We start from the raw sequence: 18,421 nt of genomic DNA, 5'->3' as shown, positions 1-18,421 counted from the left end.
CCTTTTCCCTGTGTGTTGTTCTAACCTTCAGTGAATTGTCACCCGTCCCTTAGACATGTCCAACATGTACAGAAAGCTGAAACAGGTACATTGTCGAGACACACCGTCCCAGGGTGGGGATATATGGTCAAGTCCCACCTGGTTGGTAATTTAACCCTTAAAACACTACTCGCCAACACTGCTTTGCTCATCATACAATGTTCCTGTTTATTCCGCAAAAAAAAGTTTAAAGCTGTAATACAATTCATGTTTTTCATAGGACAGTTTCCCATTTATCGTGGAGAGGAGTTTTGGGTTTCTCCTGCTCCTGATTTGTAGAGTGGTCCTTGGTTTCTATCTTCCTCTTGATGCTCTCCAGGGTCGGAGAGGGCAGGGAGTTTTCCGACTGGGATGCACTTGCGATATAGCCGGGCAGGTTGCTGAAGGAGTGGAGCGTCAGTACGCAGTGTTTGGGATTGCCGTGCAGTGTGGACGCTCCTCTGGTGGCCATGGTGGTGCTGATACTGTTGGTGGCGTGAGAGGTCACTGCTCCATAGGGGCAGCTGCTGCCAGCCCGTGCCTTCTGCTTAAAGTTCAGAGTTACGTTCCTCCTGAACCAGGATTTCTTTATCTCAGCCTGGACCTAGACAGAGCACAAAATAAAACTCACAGTTATACAAGCAGTGAGTTTTGTTTTAATATTAATTTGTGGGATGTGGGTATTGCTGGCAAGGCTGGCATTTATTGCCTATCTCTAGTTGCCCTTGGGAAGGTGGTGGTTGTAAGGATTTTGGGCATTGGGTCAAACCCCATTTTACTTTTCTGAACTACTGGACGATTCAACATAAAGAGTTAACCAGCCCCTTTAAGGATTTGGACATTCACTTGGGTCGTCCATTTGCAGTACATTTGAAAGCAAGCGATAACTTGCCCTGGATATTACAGTATAAATGCATAATTGCAAAACAGCAAAGTGCAGACAGTTTAAACTGGACAGTTGGACATCAGTTTAACACTGTAGGAGCAATACAGTACAGAAACTGTAAACAGGCTGCGATTTTCAATAACAATTGATAAGGAGAAGCTTCCAGAAGGTTTGCGATGTCAACAACAACTGCGAAAGACAAAGATAAGAGGACACCTGGCTTCATGTAGAGAGGAGGATATAAAGGGTTCATACAGTCCATGAGAGGTCCAACCAGCCGTCCATCTTAATGTTACGGACAAATTGGGCCTTCTCGCAACTTGGTTCACACCTATTTGCTCAGAAGCATAGAAAGGTAAGACATCATAGCAGTCAAAACAACAGACAACAGACAACATCAGAGAAGCTGGAAGAAGCTTCAAGAGTTAATGACTGCAGCCTGAGTTCCTCCAATGAGACTTTCTTCCTGAACTTGGAAAAAAGACTTTGATTCTGAGCTTTGACCAAACCACTTTGCCTCTAAACTTTACTAAAAAGACAAACCTTGACGAGAAAAACTTCAACACACCCGTAGAACTCCCTTCCCCAGAGAGCGGGGGAGGCAGGGTCACTGAATATTTTTAAGGCTGAGTTAGATAGATTTCTGATTAACAAGGGAGTCAAAGGTTATAGTAGGTAGACGGGAAAGTAGGGTTGAGGTCACAATCAGATCAGCCATGATCTTATCAAATGGCAGAGCAGGCTCGAGGGGCCGAATGGCCTACTCCTGCTCTTAATTCGAATGTTCGTATCACCTGTTACCACAATAATCAACTCCCTACTGTTGGACCTAACCCTGATTTGACCCAGACGACTGTTTTGATGCATCGGGTTGTATCCGTTACTTGCTCACTTTACTTCATGCCTGCTCACATGGTCTTTTAAATCATTAAGTAAGGAAAGTTACGAACCCCCACTTGTATTATCGGGTGGAGTAATCCTTGTATTAATTGAGTTGCTTCATGTTTGCTATTTGCTCTTTTTAAATTAATAAATAAAGAATCACTTTGATTCACAAAACTACCCCATCAGGTGGCTTTCTTTGCCTGAACTATCGTCCCGATCCATGAACCTCTGGGAAAGACCTACATGGTATAGCGGTGTGATACAGCTGAGTGGCTTCCTAGGCCACTTCAGAGGACAGTCAAGAGTTAACCAAGTCGGTGTGGGACTGGAGTCACATATAGGCCCAGACCGAGTAAGGACGGCAGGTTTCCTTCCCTAAAGCCCATTAGTGAACCAGTTGGGTTTTTACGACAATCTGATAGCTTCACGGCCACTCTTAATCATACCAGCATTTTATTTCCAGGTTTTTTTTCCAGGTTTTTTTTAACTGAAGTACAATATTTTACAACATATGGTACACTGGGAAAAGTCTAAAATATCTAAAGTACTCTTAGCCAAAGCACTGCCCTTGAATGGATGTTTGATCTAATTTTGGATTAATCGCTTAAAAACTCAGCCACATCGAGTGGGGGAAATCACTCAACTGAGTCCTAATCTCTTCAATTCCAAATTGTGAAAGTGTGATTGAGGATATGATGTCACAGTGAAGGTGTGATTGGGGTTATGATGTCATTGTGAAGGAGTGATTGGGGTTATGATGTCATGGTGAAAGTGTGATTGAGGATATGATGTCATTGGGAGATGTGATTGGGGTTATGATGTCATTATGAAAGTGTAATGGGGATATGATGTCATTGTGAACATGTTGGAGTTATGATGTCATTGGGAAGATATGACTGTGGCTATGGTGTCATTGGAGCGGTGTGATGGGGGAGTTGATGTCACTGTGAAGGTGTGATTGGGTTTATGATGTCACTGTGAAGGTGTGATTGGGGATATGATGTCATTGTGAAAGTGTTATGGGGTTATGATGTTGTTGTGCAGGTGATATTGGGATTATGATGTAATTGTGAAGGCATAATTGGGGATTATGATGTCATTGGAAGGTGTGATTGGGGTTATGATGTCATCAGTATGTTTTGATTGGATTTATGATGTCATTGAGAAGCTGTGATTTGGTTATGATGTCATTGTGAAGGTGTATTGAGGTTATGATGTCATTGAGTGGCTACTTTTATCCTTTCAGCTCCTCAGAGTAAGATAACTTTACTCAGTTGGTATCAAGCATTCTTGATACTAAGTAATTAGGTCAGAAGGTCGTGGGTTGGGGCCCCACTCCAAGAATTGAGCACAGAACCCCGAGTGACTGCTCAGGGAGTGTCGGGGATTCCATTCTTCGCTGGGGTTAAACCAAGGCCTCATCTGTTACTTCTGGTGGTACAGGTGGAGTTCCTCAGGGCAGTGTCCTAGACCCAACTATCTCCAGCTGCTTCATCAATGACCTTCCCTCCATCATAAGTTCAGAAGTGGGGCTGTTCACTGATGATTGCACAGTGTTCAGTTCCACTCCTAATTCCTCAGATAATGAAGCAGTCCGTGCCAGCATGCAGCATGACCCGGACAACATCCAGGCTTGGGCTGATAAATGGCAAATAATATTCGCGCCAGACAAGTGCCAGGCAATGGCCATCTCCAACAGTCTAAACCACCCACTCTTAACATTTAATGGCATTACCATCATTGAATCCACCAACGTCAATGTGCTGAGGATCACCATTGACCAGAAACTAACTGGACCAGCCATATAAATGCCACAGTTACTAGAGCAGGTCAGAGGCTGGGTATTCTGTGGCAAGTGACTCACCTCCTGACTCCCCAAAGCCTTTCCACCATCTACAAGGCACAAGTCAGAAGTGTGATGGAATACTCTCCACTTGCCTGGATTGGCGCAGCTTCAACAACACTCAAGAAGCTCAACACCATCCAGGACAAAGCAGCCCACTTGATTGGCACCCCATCCACCACCCTAAACATTCACTCCCTCCACCACTGGCGCACTGTGGCTGCAGTGTGTACCATCCACAGGATGCACTGCAGCAACTCGCCAAGGCTTCTTCGACAGCACCTCCCAAACCCATGACCTCTACCACCTAGAAGGACAAGGGCAGCAGGCACATGGGAACAACACCACCTGCACGTTCCCCTCCAAGTCACACACCATCCCGACTTGGAAATATATCGCCGTTCCTTCATCGTCGCTGGGTCAAAATCCTGGAACTCCCTTCCTAACAGCACTGTGGGAGAACCGTCACCACACGGACTGCAGCGGTTCAAGAAGGCGGCTCACCACCACCTTCTCAAGGGCAATTAGGGATGGGCAATAAATGCTGGCCTTGCCAGCAACGCCCACATCCATTAAAATAAATTTGATAATGTTAAAGATTCCCTGGCACTAATCGAAGACCAGATCCACCAATAATAGGTTAACTGGTCACCCCACTCATTGATGGTGTGGGATCGTGCTGTGGCTGCTGGTTTGTCCACATAACAACAGTCAGTGCGCTGCAGTTTCATTGTACGTGAAGCACTTTGAAACGCCTCTGGGAGACCTGATAAGGTGCTTTGTAAATGCAGGCTTTCTTCTTCCTCTCTGTACTAACGGTGACGTGACTGCCAGAACCTTTACCAACATCTGCCACACATCCTTCCCATCTTTGTCAGTCAGCCATGGGCCATTGCCAATCAGGACGGTGCCACACTCCCAGACACACACTCCCAGACACATACTCTCAGAGACAGCAATTTCACAGCATGCTGAGCAACTGCTGTCTCCAGCCAAACGTCACCAGCAACAGCCAGAATTATGTGGCGTCTGACAGGACTTTCTCCTTGATATGAAACCCTGGTTTGTAAACACAGATCAATCAGGGCTTGTTGTTATTGTTGTATTGCTGCCTGTCACAGATCAAGAGCTAAGTTGCAAGTCATTGTTTGAATTATCTCTGTTACAGAAAATGCTGGAAACAGACAGCAGGCCTATAGTATCTGTGCTGAGGGAAGACAAATTAGTATCTTGGGAATGGACCAGTCAAAGGGTGAAATGTGAAGCTGTCTTCACCATCGAGGCACCAACTGTCTCTCAACAACAAAAACAGCTTGAATTTATATAGTGCCTTTAAGGTAGTAAAAAGTCCCAAGACATTTTGTAGAAGGGTTATCAGACAAAATCTGACACCAAGCCACATAAGGAGATATTAGGACAGGTGACCAAAAGCTGGGTCAAAAAGGTTGATTTTAAGGAGCATCTTAAAGGAGGAGAGGCGGAGAGGTTTAGGGGGGGAATTCCAGAGCTTAGGGCCTAGGCAGCTGAGGCACGGCCGCCAATGGTGGAGGGATGGAAATCGGAGATGCGCAAGAGGCCAGAATTGGAGGAGCGCAGAGATCTCGGAAGGTTGTGAGGCTGGAGGAGGTTACAGCGGGGAGAGGGGGGGGCGAGGCCATGGGGGGATTTGAAAACAAGGATGAGAATTTTAAAATCTAGGCGTTGCTGGAATTTCCTGCATTTTCTGTTTTCTATTTCTGATTTGCTTTTTACCTGTGACGAGTGACTCACCTCTCCGTTACAGAAACAGTAGATAAAAGCAACGAAAAAGCCCTGTTTGGAAAAAAGAGAAAAGAAATTATAAACGGTGTCTTTTCCTTTCTCTTTATGTGGACACCTGAGGGTCAGAGCTGTATCGGTGAGACTGGTCATCCCGAGGGTCAGTCCTGTATCGGTGAGACTGGACATCCCGAGGTTCAGTCCTGTATCGGTGAGACTAAACATCCCGAGGGTCAGTCCTGTATCGGTGAGACTGGATATCCCGAGGGTCAGTCCTGTATCGGTGAGACTAAACATCCCGAGGGTCAGAGCTGTATCGGTGAGACTGGATATCCCGAGGGTCAGAGCTGTATCGGTGAGACTGGTCATCCCGAGGTTCAGTCCTGTATCGGTGAGACTGGACATCCCGAGGGTCAGTCCTGTATCGGTGAGACTGGTCATCCCGAGGGTCAGTCCTGTATCGGTGAGACTGGACATCCCGAGGGTCAGTCCTGTATCGGTGAGACTGGTCATCCCGAGGGTCAGTCCTGTATCGGTGAGACTGGATATCCCGAGGGTCAGAGCTGTATCGGTGAGACTGGTCATCCCGAGGTTCAGTCCTGTATCGGTGAGACTGGACATCCCGAGGGTCAGTCCTGTATCGGTGAGACTGGTCATCCCGAGGGTCAGTCCTGTATCGGTGAGACTGGTCATCCCGAGGGTCAGTCCTGTATCGGTGAGACTGGATATCCCGAGGGTCAGTCCTGTATCGGTGAGACTGGACATCCCGAGGGTCAGTCCTGTATCGGTGAGACTGGACATCCCGAGGGTCAGTCCTGTATCGGTGAGACTGGTCATCCTGAGGGTCAGTCCTTTATCGGTGAGACTGGTCATCCCGAGGGTCAGTCCTGTATCGGTGAGACTGGGCATCCCCAGGGTCAGTCCTGTATCGGTGAGACTGGACATCCCGAGGGTCAGTCCTGTATCGGTGAGACTGGACATCCCGAGGGTCAGTCCTTTATCGGTGAGACTGGACATCCCGAGGGTCAGTCCTGTATCGGTGAGACTGGTCATCTGTTCACTCTGCCCTGACCTGTATCAGTGTGGGGGAGGGGGTAAATTCCTCTGCCAGATGACCATGAGATTCCCAAGACAGACCCAGACAGACTCTATCTCCCTGAGGGAAGTGCCCAAACTGCCCTGGGTGATTCCCTATTTCTCCTTTTTTTCTCCCCTCTCCTGATAGCGTCATCTCCTTCCTGGTCTGCAGTTCCATGAGTCCCCGTTGCCCTCTGCCCTCTCACCCAAGTGACCTTTATTTATATGTGAGTCTGGTCAGTGAGTGTTTCAGGCTATTTATTCACATGTCTGAGTGCAGCCCTGTCCTTACCCGATAGCCACAAACACACAGGACCTTTCCAGCAGGGCTCACTGGACAGTGATCAGAAACAGGAACCCTGGCTCAATTCCCCTCCCTACACTGAGACCAGCGATGGCACACGAGCAGCTAACAGAGTACAGATTGGGAACCGAGCCTCGCCCCTCCTCCTCACTCCCCAATCAATTACACCATGAATAGCTGACCCTCCCCCTACACTTATTATTGAAACATTTCTGTCTCCTTGTAAATAAGGGCTCTTCACTGGACTTGTCTCTATCTCACTGTTTCTGTCATTAGTATACGCCTGGTCACATAGAGTGACGCCATGGACTCTCCAGTAATTGGCAGGAGAAGCACAACCTCCTGCCAGTTTCACTATGCTGTTAACTGCCAATATTTCTCTTGATTTGATGTCGTGCTGTCCCAAGATCGATAGACACTCAATGAAATGTACACAGTGTGTAGATAGACAGGGGGGCTGGGGTCATCCCACCTCCACAGCTTTCTCTTCAGTGAGAGAAACATTTGCAAATTTTTAGCGAAGCAGAGCGTGAAGAGAGAGAAAGAGTGTTAGATACAGAGTAAAGCTCCCTCTACACTGTCCCATCAAACACTCCCAGGGCAGGTACAGCACGGGTTAGATACAGAGTAAAGCTCCCTCTACACTGTCCCATCAAACACTCCCAGGGCAGGTACAGCACGGGTTAGATACAGAGTAAAGCTCCCTCTACACTGTCCCATCAAACACTCCCAGGGCAGGTACAGCACGGGTTAGATACAGAGTAAAGCTCCCTCTACACTGTCCCATCAAACACTCCCAGGGCAGGTACAGCACGGGTTAGATACAGAGTAAAGCTCCCTCTACACTGTCCCATCAAACACTCCCAGGGCAGGTACAACACGGGTTAGATACAGAGTAAAGTTCCCTCTACACTGTCCCATCAAACATTCCCCTTTATATTCCAGCCCCCTTGAGATAAAGGCCAACATTCCTTTAGCCTTTTTGATTACTTTTTGTATCTGTGCACTGGCTGTCAGTGATTTGTGAACGTGGACACCCAAATCCCTTTGCTCTTCCACAGCTCCTATTCTGTCACTGTTAAGAAAATATTCCAATTTGTCTTTCTCAGACCCAAAGTGGATGACCTCACATGTCCCCACATGGACTTCTTCTACCACAGTTTTGCCCACTCATAGGGCTCAATTTTACCATGGTGATGGGTTGGCAGCGGGGGGGGTAAAGGTGCACGTGGCAAACCCAGATGAACCAAACTTACCATTTCCGACGCGATCGCATCGTATTTGATGATGATTAATGTCCTCTCCGGGTTTCGCGCCCGGCAGCCAGCCTGATTGACAGGCTGCCATCAGGAGCTGCAACGTGAGGGGGGGGGTGAGAGAGAGAGAGAGAGAGACGTCATCCGGCGCTGGAACGGAAGACTGGGGGCGGTGGGGGGATGGGGGGTGTAGAATGGAAGTTCGGGGGGACATCGGGTGAGGGGGGTGAAGAGGAGGATATTGGTGGGGTGAAGCGGGGGACATTGGAGCAGGAGACATCGGACATCGGAGCAGGTTGCAAAGGAAGGTTCATTAAGTGTTTTCACTTCCTTTTATGGTTTTTATTTAATTTATTTAGTTTCTTTCTCCCTGATCCAGCCCTGCTTTCACCAGATGTGATTCAGAAGCAGTGGGCAAGCCGCCCAGGTAAGTTAAAAATGGTTCTAATCCCTTCATCAGTCCCAGGTAAAGTGCCTTAGTGCCTCAATGAGGTACATTTGGCTCTTTAACTCTCATCCCACTGGCTATAATTGCTGGCGGGACTTCCATTTTCGGATCGCCCACACGCACACAGGTGGGTCCCTGGGAAACTCGGAAGTCGGCGGGTTGGAGCCGCCTTCCGAACCCGAACGGGATTTCCGCGATTTTTGGAGACCACCCACCTCTAACGCACCCGCAATTGTCCCCTAAAATCACCCCCATAGTCTGTCTATATCCTGCTTCCATCTGCAAAACTTACTGAGTCTCCTAACTTAGAGTCATCTGCAAACTTGGATATACTGCTCTCTATTCCTACATCCAAGTCATTAATAAATACGGTGAAAAGCTGAGGCCCCAGAACAGATCGCTGGGGAACATCACTTGTCACGTTTCACCAATCAGAGAACTAACCCTTTCTCCCTACTCCCTGTCTCCGACCTCCCAACCAATTACTGACCCATGTCACAAGGTTACCTCCAGTTCCATGCCCTCTCATTTTTACAACTTTATTGCCTTTACTTCCTGGGCTATTCGAATTCTCCCAGTCTATGAAGATTAAAATCTCCCATTATAACCACATTGGTGCCTGGATATTAACGGGGAGGGTGTGGGCAGGACCGGGGACATGGAGGCCCAGTCGATCTTGACGGCAGGGCCTCATTTAAATAAACCAATGCAGACTCCCACCCGACCGCCGACCAAATTGTTTACCTGGCAGGCGAGCAGGAGCAGAAATTAGTGGTAGGAGGTCGCGGCCGGGGACCCGTGGGACAGTCAGTAAGGGGGGGGGGAAGGCTCTGGGCTTCAATCGGGGGGGCCAGGGCAGGAGGGCGGGGGAAGCCTGAGAGATTGGGGTCGCAATTGGGGCTGAAGGATCTCCGTATTTATACATCCCCCACACTATATCACTACTGTCAGGAGGTCTGTAGACAACTCCTCCCACAATCTTGCATCCTTTGCTGTTGTTTAACATCTACCCCAGTGTGTTTCGACTGCCCCATCGCCCTCACTGAAATCCCCTCTTTCTACTGCTGTAATTGTGTCTTTTATCAATATTGCTACTCTCCTTATTTCTCAATTTTCCTGTCCTTTCTAAAGATCCTAAAGCCTGGAATATTTAGCTCCCAGTCATGCCCAGGAAAGCCAGCACAGATTTGTTAAAGGCGAATCGTGTTTAACCAACTTAGAGTTTTCTGATGAGGTAACACAGAGGGTCGATGAGGGCAGTGTGGTTGATGTGTATATGGACTTCCAAAAGGCGTTTGATAAAGTGCCGCATAATAGGCTTATCAGCAAAATTGAAGCCTGTGGAATAAAAGGGGCAGTGGCAGCATGGATATGAAATTGGCGAAGTGACAGGAAACAGAGAGTAGTGGTGAACGGTTGTTTCTCGGACTGGATGGAGGTATACAGTGGTGTTCCCCAGGGGTCAGTACTAGGACCACTGTTTTTCTTGGACTTGGGTGTACAGGGCACAATTACACAAATTTGCAGATGACACAAAACTTGAAAGTGTAGTGAACAGTGAGGAGGATAGTGATAGACTTCAAGAGGACATAGACAGGCTGGTGGAATGGGCGGACACGTGGCAGATGAAATTTAATGCAGAAAAGTGCAAAGTGATACATTTTGGCAGGAAGAATGAGGAGAGGCAATATAAACTAAATGGTATAATTCTAAAGGGGGTGCAAGAACAGAGAGACCTGGGGGTATATATGCCCAAATCTTTGAAGGTGGCAGGACAGGTTGAGAAAGTGGTTAAAAAAGCATACGGGATCCTGGGCTTTATAAATAGAGGCATAGAATACAAAAGCAAGAAAGTTATGATGAACCTTTATAAAATACTGGTTCGACCACAGCTGGAGTATTGTGTCCAGTTCTGGGCACCGCACTTTAGGAAGGATGTGAAGGCTTTAGAGAGGATGCAGAAAAGATTTACTAGAATGATTCCAGGGATGAGGGACTTCATATGTGGATAGACTGGAGAAGCTGAGATTGTTCTCCTCCTTAAAGTAGAGAAGCTGAAGAGGAGATTTGATCGAAGTGTTCAAAATCATGAAGGGTTTAGATAAAGTAAATAAAGAGAAACTGTTCCCATTGGCAGAAGGGTCAAGAACCAGAGGACACAGATTTAAGGTGATTGGCAAAAGAACCAAAGGCGACATGAGGAAAAACTTTTTTACGCAGCGAGTAGTTATGATCTGGAATGCGCTGCTTGAGAGGGTGTGGGAGCAGATTCAATCGTGGCCTTCAAAAGGGAATTGGTTAAATACTTGAAAGGAAAAAATTTGCAGGGCTACAGGGAAAGAGCAGGGGAGTGGGACTAACTGGATTGCTCTTACAAAGAGCCGGCTCAGGCTCGATAGACCGAATGGCCTCCTTCTGTGCTGTAACCATTCCATGATTCTAGATTGTAGCCAGGTCTCTATAATAGTCATTACATAGTTATTAAGCTGCATTGAGTCCAGAGCCCTGAGCCCAGAGTCCAGAGCTCCGAGCCCCGAGCCCCGAGCCCAGAGCCCAGAGCCCAGAGTCCAGAGTCCAGAGTCCAGAGCCCAGAGTCCAGAGCCCAGAGTCCAGAGCCCACAGTCCAGAGCCCACAGCCCAGAATCTAGAGCCCAGAGTCCAGAAATGAGTCCTGAGTCCAGAGTCCAGAGTCCCAAGTCCCGAACCCACAGTCCACAGTCCAGAACCCAAAGTCCACAGCCCAGAGTTCAGAGCCCAGAGTCCACAGCCCAGAGTCCAGAGCCCAGAACTCAAAGCCCAGAACTCAAAGCCCAGAACTCAAAGCCCAGATCCCAGTTCCCACGGCTCAGTTCCCTACCTGTGAGGAATTGAAGAGCATATCATAATGCATTTGGATCTGCCAAAGAGTCCCTGACACATCTGTGTACGGCATTGCCATAAAAACCACATAATGGACCCCGAAGAGAGGCATGAGTACAAGGGTAGACTTCAGCAGCTTTCTGAAATAAAAAAAACCAGACTGAATGGCAGAGTGAGCAATAGACTGGCAGAGTGAGTCACACAGCGAGCGGCGCTGCAGCTTTCATTGTCACCTTCAGTAGCTCCACTCGTTCAGTCGGTGCAGGCAGAATAAGTGGAGATGTTAAAAGTGACGATGAAAGCTACAGCTCTCGCTCGGTGTCTCTCAACGCTCAGGAAGATCGGGCCAGTGATCTGCTTCTGGCCTCTACCTATGCTGCCCCAGGCCAGCTACATCATCGAGTCTATAGCACATACAAAGGCCATTCTGCCCAACTGGTCTAGACCGGTGTTTATGTTCGACGCTTTATCTAACCCTATCAGGATACTCTTCTATTCCTTTCTCCCTCATGTGTTTATCCAGCTTCCCCTTAAATGCATCCATGCTGTTCACCTCAACTACTCCTTGTGTTAGCAAGTTTCACATTCTCACCACTCTCTGGGTAAAGAAGTTTCTCCTGAATTCCCTATTGGATTTATTAGTGACTATTTTATATTTATGTCCTCTAGTTTTGCTTTTCCCCACAAGTGGAAACATTTTCTCTACATCTACCCTATCAAACCCCTTCATTATCATAAAGACCTCTATCAGGTCACCCCTCAGCCGCCTCTTTTCTAGTGAAAAAAGCCCCAGCCTGTTCAGCCTTTCCTGATAGGTATAATCTCTCAGTTCTGATATTATCCTTGTGAATCTTTTTTGCACCTTCTCCAATACCTCTGTATCCTTTCTATAATACGGAGACTAGAACTGTGCACAGTGACTCCAAGTGCCGTTGGGGAGTTTGGGAGATTGCAATCCCTCACCCTCCAATTGTCTTTCCTTCTGTCTGAGATCGTTCACATCTGCATCCCAATCAATCACAGAGCAACATCCCAACCAATCACTTATAACACCCCAACCAGTTGGTGTGTATCAGTGTGTACGGATGATTAGGTGTTTTATTGTGTGTGTGTGTGTGTGAATGTGTATAGGTGTGCATGTGGCTGTGTGTATCGGTGTGTGGGGGAGGGTATGTGTGTGTATATGGGTGTGTGGGGTTGAGTATGTGTGTGTATATGGGTGTGTGGGGGTGGGTATGTGTGTGGGGGAGGGTATGTGTGTGGGGGAGGGTATGTGTGTGTATATGGGTGTGTGGGGGAGGGTATGTGTGTGTATATGGGTGTGTGGGGGAGGGTATGTGTGTGGGGGAGGGTATCAGTGTGTGGGGGAGGGTATGTGTGTGTATATGGGTGTGTGGGGGAGGGTATGTGTGTGGGGGAGGGTATTGGTGTGTGGGGAGGGTATGTGTGTGTATATGGGTGTGTGGGGGTGGGTATGTGTGTGGGGGAGGGTATTGGTGTGTGGAGGAGGGTATGTGTGTGTATATGGGTGTGTGGGGGAGGGTATGTGTGTGTATATGGGTGTGTGGGGGAGGGTATGTGTGTGTATATGGGTGTGTGGGGGAGGGTATGTGTGTGTATATGGGTGTGTGGGGGAGGGTATGTGTGTGTATATGGGTGTGTGGGGGAGGGTATGTGTGTGTATATCGGTGTGTGGGGGAGGGTATGTGTGTGTATATGGGTGTGTGGGGGAGGGTATGTGTGTGGGGGAGGGTATTGGTGTGTGGGGGAGGGTATGTGTGTGTATATGGGTGTGTGGGGGAGGGTATGTGTGTGGGGGAGGGTATCAGTGTGTGGGGGAGGGTATGTGTGTGTATATGGGTGTGTGGGGGAGGGTATGTGTGTGGGGGAGGGTATCAGTGTGTGGGGGAGGGTATGTGTGTGTATATGGGTGTGCGGGGTGGGGTATATATATCAGTGTATGTGGTCTGTGTGGTGGTTATGGGTGTGTGAATGTGTGTATATTTCAGGGTCAGTGCTGCAGTAACACATTAGCCCCAATGTTAACTTGAGGTGGAAAACTACCCCACCATGGAGATTTAGCCCCCATCCTTTCATTGGACGATCTGTGATCCTATCCTATCATTGGACAACCTCTGACACCATCCTATCATTGGACGACCTGTGACCCCATCCTATCATTGGACAACCTCTGACACCATCCTATTATTGGACGACCTGTGACCCCATCCTATCATCGGGGTCCTGACTTTGGTGATTCGATTTCAAAATCTTGATTTTCAAATGGTGTCACTCCATTCAACCTCTGTAATACATCATTTTAATAGATCCTGTCAGTAGCCTGAATCTTCTCCGCAACCTCATCCTGAGGTCAAAGTCAGAGGTCACAGTCGATGGTCAGTCGATGGCAGTCCATGATCTCAGTTGATGGTCAGTGCATGATCTCAGTTGATGGTCCGTGCATGATCTCAGTTGATAGTCAGTGCATGATCTCAGTCGACGGTCAGTCCACGATCTCAGTCGACGGTCAGTCCATGGTCAGTCGATCATCAGTTCATGATCTCAGTTGATGGTCAGTGCATGATCTCAGTCGATGGTCAGTCCATGGTCAGTCGATGATCAGTCCATGATCTCAGTCGATGGTCAGTGCATGATCTCAGTCGACGGTCAGTCCATGATTTCAGTCGACGGTCAGTCCATGATCACAGTTGATGGTCAGTCCATGGTCAGTCGATGATCAGTTCATGATCTCAGTTGATGGCCAGTGCATGATCTCAGTCGAAGGTCAGTCCATGGTCAGTCGATGATCAGTCCATGATCTCAATTGATGATCAGTCCATGATCTCAGTTGATAGTCAGTGCATGATCTCAGTCGATGGTCAGTCCATGATCTCAGTCGACGGTCAGTCCATGATCTCAGTCGACGGTCAGTCCATGATCTCAATCGATGGTCAGTCCATGGTCAGTCGATGGTCAGTCCATGATCTTGGTCGATGGTCAATCCATGATCTCAGTTGATGGTCAGTGCATGATCTCAGTCGACGGTCAGTCCATGATCACAGTTGATGGTCAGTCCATGGTCAGTTGATGATCAGTTCATGATCTCAGTTGATGGCCAGTGCATGATCTCAGTCGATGGTCAGTCGATGATCAGTCCATGATCTCAATTGATGATCAGTCCATGGTCTCAGTCGATGGTCAGTGCATGATCTCAGTCGACGGTCAGTCCATGATCTCAGTCGACAGTCAGTCCATGATCTCAGTCGACGGTCAGTCCATGATCTCAGTTGATGGTCAGTCCATGGTCAGTCGATGATCAGTTCATGATCTCAGTTGATGGTCAGTGCATGATCTCAGTCGATGGTCAGTCCACGATCTCAGTTGATGGTCAGTCCATGATCTCAGTCGATGGTCAATCCATGATCAGTCGATGATCAGTCCATGATCTCAGTCGATGGTCAGTCCATGATCTCAGTTGATGCTCAGTCCATGATCAGTCGATGATCAGCCCATGATCTCAGTCGATGATCAGTCCATGATCTCAATTGATGATCAGTCCATGATCTCAGTTGATGGTCAGTGCATGATCTCAGTCGATGGTCAGTCCATGATCTCAGTCGACGGTCGGTCCATGATCTCAGTCAACGGTCAGTCCATGATCTCAGTTGATGGTCAGTCCATGGTCAGTCGATAATCAGTTCATGATCTCAGTCGATGGTCAATCCATGGTCAGTCGATGATCAGTCCATGATCTCAGTTGATGGTCAGTGCGTGATCTTAGTTGATGATCAGTCCATGATCTCAGTCGATGGTCAGTCCATGATCGCAGTCGACAGTCAGTCCATGATCTCAGTCGATGGTCAGTCCATGATCTCAGTTGATGGACAGTCCATGGTCAGTTGATGATCAGTCCATGATCTCAGTTGATGGTCAGTGCATGATCTCAGTCGATGGTCAGTCCATGATCTCAGTCGATGGTCAGTGCATGATCTCAGTCGATGGTCAGTGCATGATCTCAGTCGACGGTCAGTCCATGATCTCAGTTGATGGTCAGTCCATGGTCAGTCGATGATCAGTTCATGATCTCAGTTGATGGTCAGTGCATGATCTCAGTCGATGGTCAGTCCATGATCTCAGTTGATGGTCAGTCCATGATCTCAGTCAATGGTCAATCCATGATCAGTCGATGATCAGTCCATGATCTCAGTCGATGGTCAGTCCATGATCTCAGTCGATGATCAGTCCATGATCTCTGTCGACGGTCAGTCCATGATCTCAGTCGACGGTCAGTCCATGATCTCAGTTGATGGTCAGTCCATGGTCAGTTGATGATCAGTTCATGATCTCAGTTGATGGTCAGTGCATGATCTCAGTCGATGGTCAGTCCATGGTCAGTCGATGATCAGTCCATGATCTCAGTTGATGATCAGTCCATGGTCTCAGTTGATGGTCAGTGCATGATCTCAGTCAATGGTCAGTCCATGATCTCAGTTGATGGTCAGTCCATGATCTCAATTGATGATCAGTCCATGATCTCAGTTGATGGTCAGTGCATGATCTCAGTCGATGGTCAGTCCATGATCTCAGTCGACGGTCAGTCCATGATCTCAGTTGATGGTCAGTCCATGGTCAGTCGATAATCAGTTCATGATCTCAGTCGATGGTCAATCCATGGTCAGTCGATGATCAGTCCATGATCTCAGTTGATGGTCAGTGTATGATCTTAGTTGATGATCAGTCCATGATCTCAGTCGATGGTCAGTGCATGATCTCAGTCGATGGTCAGTCCATGATCTCAGTCGACAGTCAGTCCATGATCTCAGTCGATGGTCAGTCCATGGTCAGTCGATGATCAGTCCATGATCTCAGTTGATGGTCAGTGCATGATCTCAGTCGATGGTCAGTCCATGATCTCAGTCGATGGTCAGTCCATGATCTCAGTTGATGGTCAGTCCATGATCTCAGTTGATGGACAGTCCATGGTCAGTCGATGATCAGTTCATGATCTCAGTTGATGGTCAGTGCATGATCTCAGTCGATGGTCAGTCCATGGTCAGTCGATGATCAGTCCATGATCTCAGTTGATGATCAGTCCATGATCTCAGTTGATGGTCAGTCCATGATCTCAGTTGATGGACAGTCCATGGTCAGTCGATGATCAGTTCATGATCTCAGTTGATGGTCAGTGCATGATCTCAGTCGATGGTCAGTCCATGGTCAGTCAATGATCAGTCCATGATCTCAGTTGATGATCAGTCCATAATCTCAGTTGATGGTCAGTGCATGATCTTAGTTGATGATCAGTCCATGATCTCAGTTGATGGTCAGTGCATGATCTCAGTCGATGGTCAGTCCATGATCTCAGTCGACGGTCAGTCCATGATCTCAGTCGATGGTCAGTCCATGATCTCAGTCAATGGTCAGTCCATGATCTTAGTTGATGATCAGTCCATGATCTCAGTCGACGGTCAGTCCATGATCTCAGTCGACGGTCAGTCCATGATCTCAGTTGATGGACAGTCCATGATCTCAGTTGATGGTTTCACCGGTATTGCTGCCGTGGGTCCAGTTTTCCTGCGTTCGTCTCCCACAGTTTCGATGCCAGAACCCGGACGATATTTATGAAGAGGAAGAAGTTCACCTGAAAAAAGAATGAAATCGCTCACTCTACTCAACATCCATGAGTTTCATTTCCTGCCCCTGGATGTAGATGTTTCAGAAACTTTTCTCTGATTGATGGGCTGGTGTGATTCAGTTTCTTTAAAATGTTGGCCCATGTCGCAGCTCCAGTGAATCCCTGTCCCAGCAAGAGTCAGCACCTGTGACCCCCGTCCCAGCAGGAATCAGCACCTGTGGACCTCCATCCCAGCAGGAGTCAGCACCTGTGACCCCTGTCCCAGCAGGAATCAGCACCTGCGACCCCTGTCCCAGCAGGAATCAGCACCTGTGGACCCCTGTCCCAGCAGGAATCAGCACCTGCGACCCCAGTCCCAGTAGGAGTCAGCACCTGTGACCTCTGTCCCAGCAGGAGTCAGCACATGTGGACCCCTGTCCCAGCAGGAATCAGCACCTGTGACCCCTGTCCCAGCAGGAATCAGCACCTGGGACCCCTGTCCCAGCAGGAGTCAGCACCTGTGACCCCTGTCTCAGCAGGAATCAGCACCTGGGACCCCTGTCCCAGCAGGAGTCAGCACCTGTGACCCCTGTCCCAGCAGGAGTCAGCACCTGTGACCCCTGTCCCAGCAGGAATCAGCACCTGGGACCCCAGTCCCAGTAGGAGTCAGCACCTGTGGACCTCCGTCCCAGCAGGAATCAGCATCTTCGGGATAGGAGGGGAGAGATGTGATAAAACCCTGACAAAAACAGGGGCTTAATGTTTACGTAAACTTTCAAAACAGAAAAAGGTCTTTGTTGTGTTTTTCTCTGCAATATTTAATGTGATTGAGGGGCAGGTTTGGTCCATTAACACCAGATGATCCATTGGGATGGACACCAGCTGACCAGTGCTCCCCGCCTCATGGACAGCGCCCCATGCTCAGAATGTAGCCTCTCACTTACCACAATGGCGGCCAGAATAGGGACCTGGTAAATCCACTTCAAATTGCCAGCACTTAGGTCCCAACACCTGAGAGAGAGGAAGCAGAGAGAATTTTTTGATTTAGGCACAGACTGTTATGAGCCAGCTCAGCGGCCAGTGCGAGCTCTCAAACCAGACTCAGCTTCTCGTTCCAGGGCTGCCTGTAACTCTGATCTGGCTGAACCCAGTTCATGATTTGTCAATCTCACTATCTCCCTGGTGATTTTGAATGATCGGATAAAGCAATAAGGGCCTAACGTCGAATCCTAAAGGGAATTCTCCCGTCGCTGGGTTAAGCTGATGTGAGATAGAAAGCCCATTATTACTCCAGTATCACTGTGCCTCCTGGAATCTGGCACATCTGCAGGAGTGAATCCCTATCCCTGCACGAGTCAGCACCAGTGGATCCCTATCCCAGCAGGAATCAGCATCAGTGGATCCCTTTCCCAGCAGGAGTCAGCACCAGTGGATCCCTTTCCCAGCAGCAGTCAGCACCAGTGGATCCCTTTC

General features: G+C 48.3%; 1 protein-coding gene across 1 annotated transcript in view; it reads right to left on the bottom strand.

Moving 5' to 3' along the window:
• Positions 1-209: 209 nt before the first annotated feature.
• Positions 210-18,421, bottom strand: part of LOC137300196 (parathyroid hormone/parathyroid hormone-related peptide receptor-like) — a gene marked incomplete at its 5' end in the record, with an annotated part of 69,644 nt that continues 51,432 nt past the window's right edge. Inside the window, 5 exons of the mRNA XM_067969277.1 lie at positions 210-622; positions 5,403-5,444; positions 11,333-11,474; positions 16,881-16,975; positions 17,893-17,959. Of these exons, the coding sequence (XP_067825378.1) occupies positions 254-622; positions 5,403-5,444; positions 11,333-11,474; positions 16,881-16,975; positions 17,893-17,959 (715 nt within the window). The remainder of the gene's footprint in view (positions 623-5,402; positions 5,445-11,332; positions 11,475-16,880; positions 16,976-17,892; positions 17,960-18,421) is intronic.

This window comes from Heptranchias perlo, chromosome 30 (assembly GCF_035084215.1).
Source record: "Heptranchias perlo isolate sHepPer1 chromosome 30, sHepPer1.hap1, whole genome shotgun sequence".
NCBI lineage: Eukaryota > Metazoa > Chordata > Chondrichthyes > Hexanchiformes > Hexanchidae > Heptranchias > Heptranchias perlo.
Note: the sequence above shows the minus strand (reverse complement) of the source record. Positions and strands in the feature narration are given on the sequence as shown.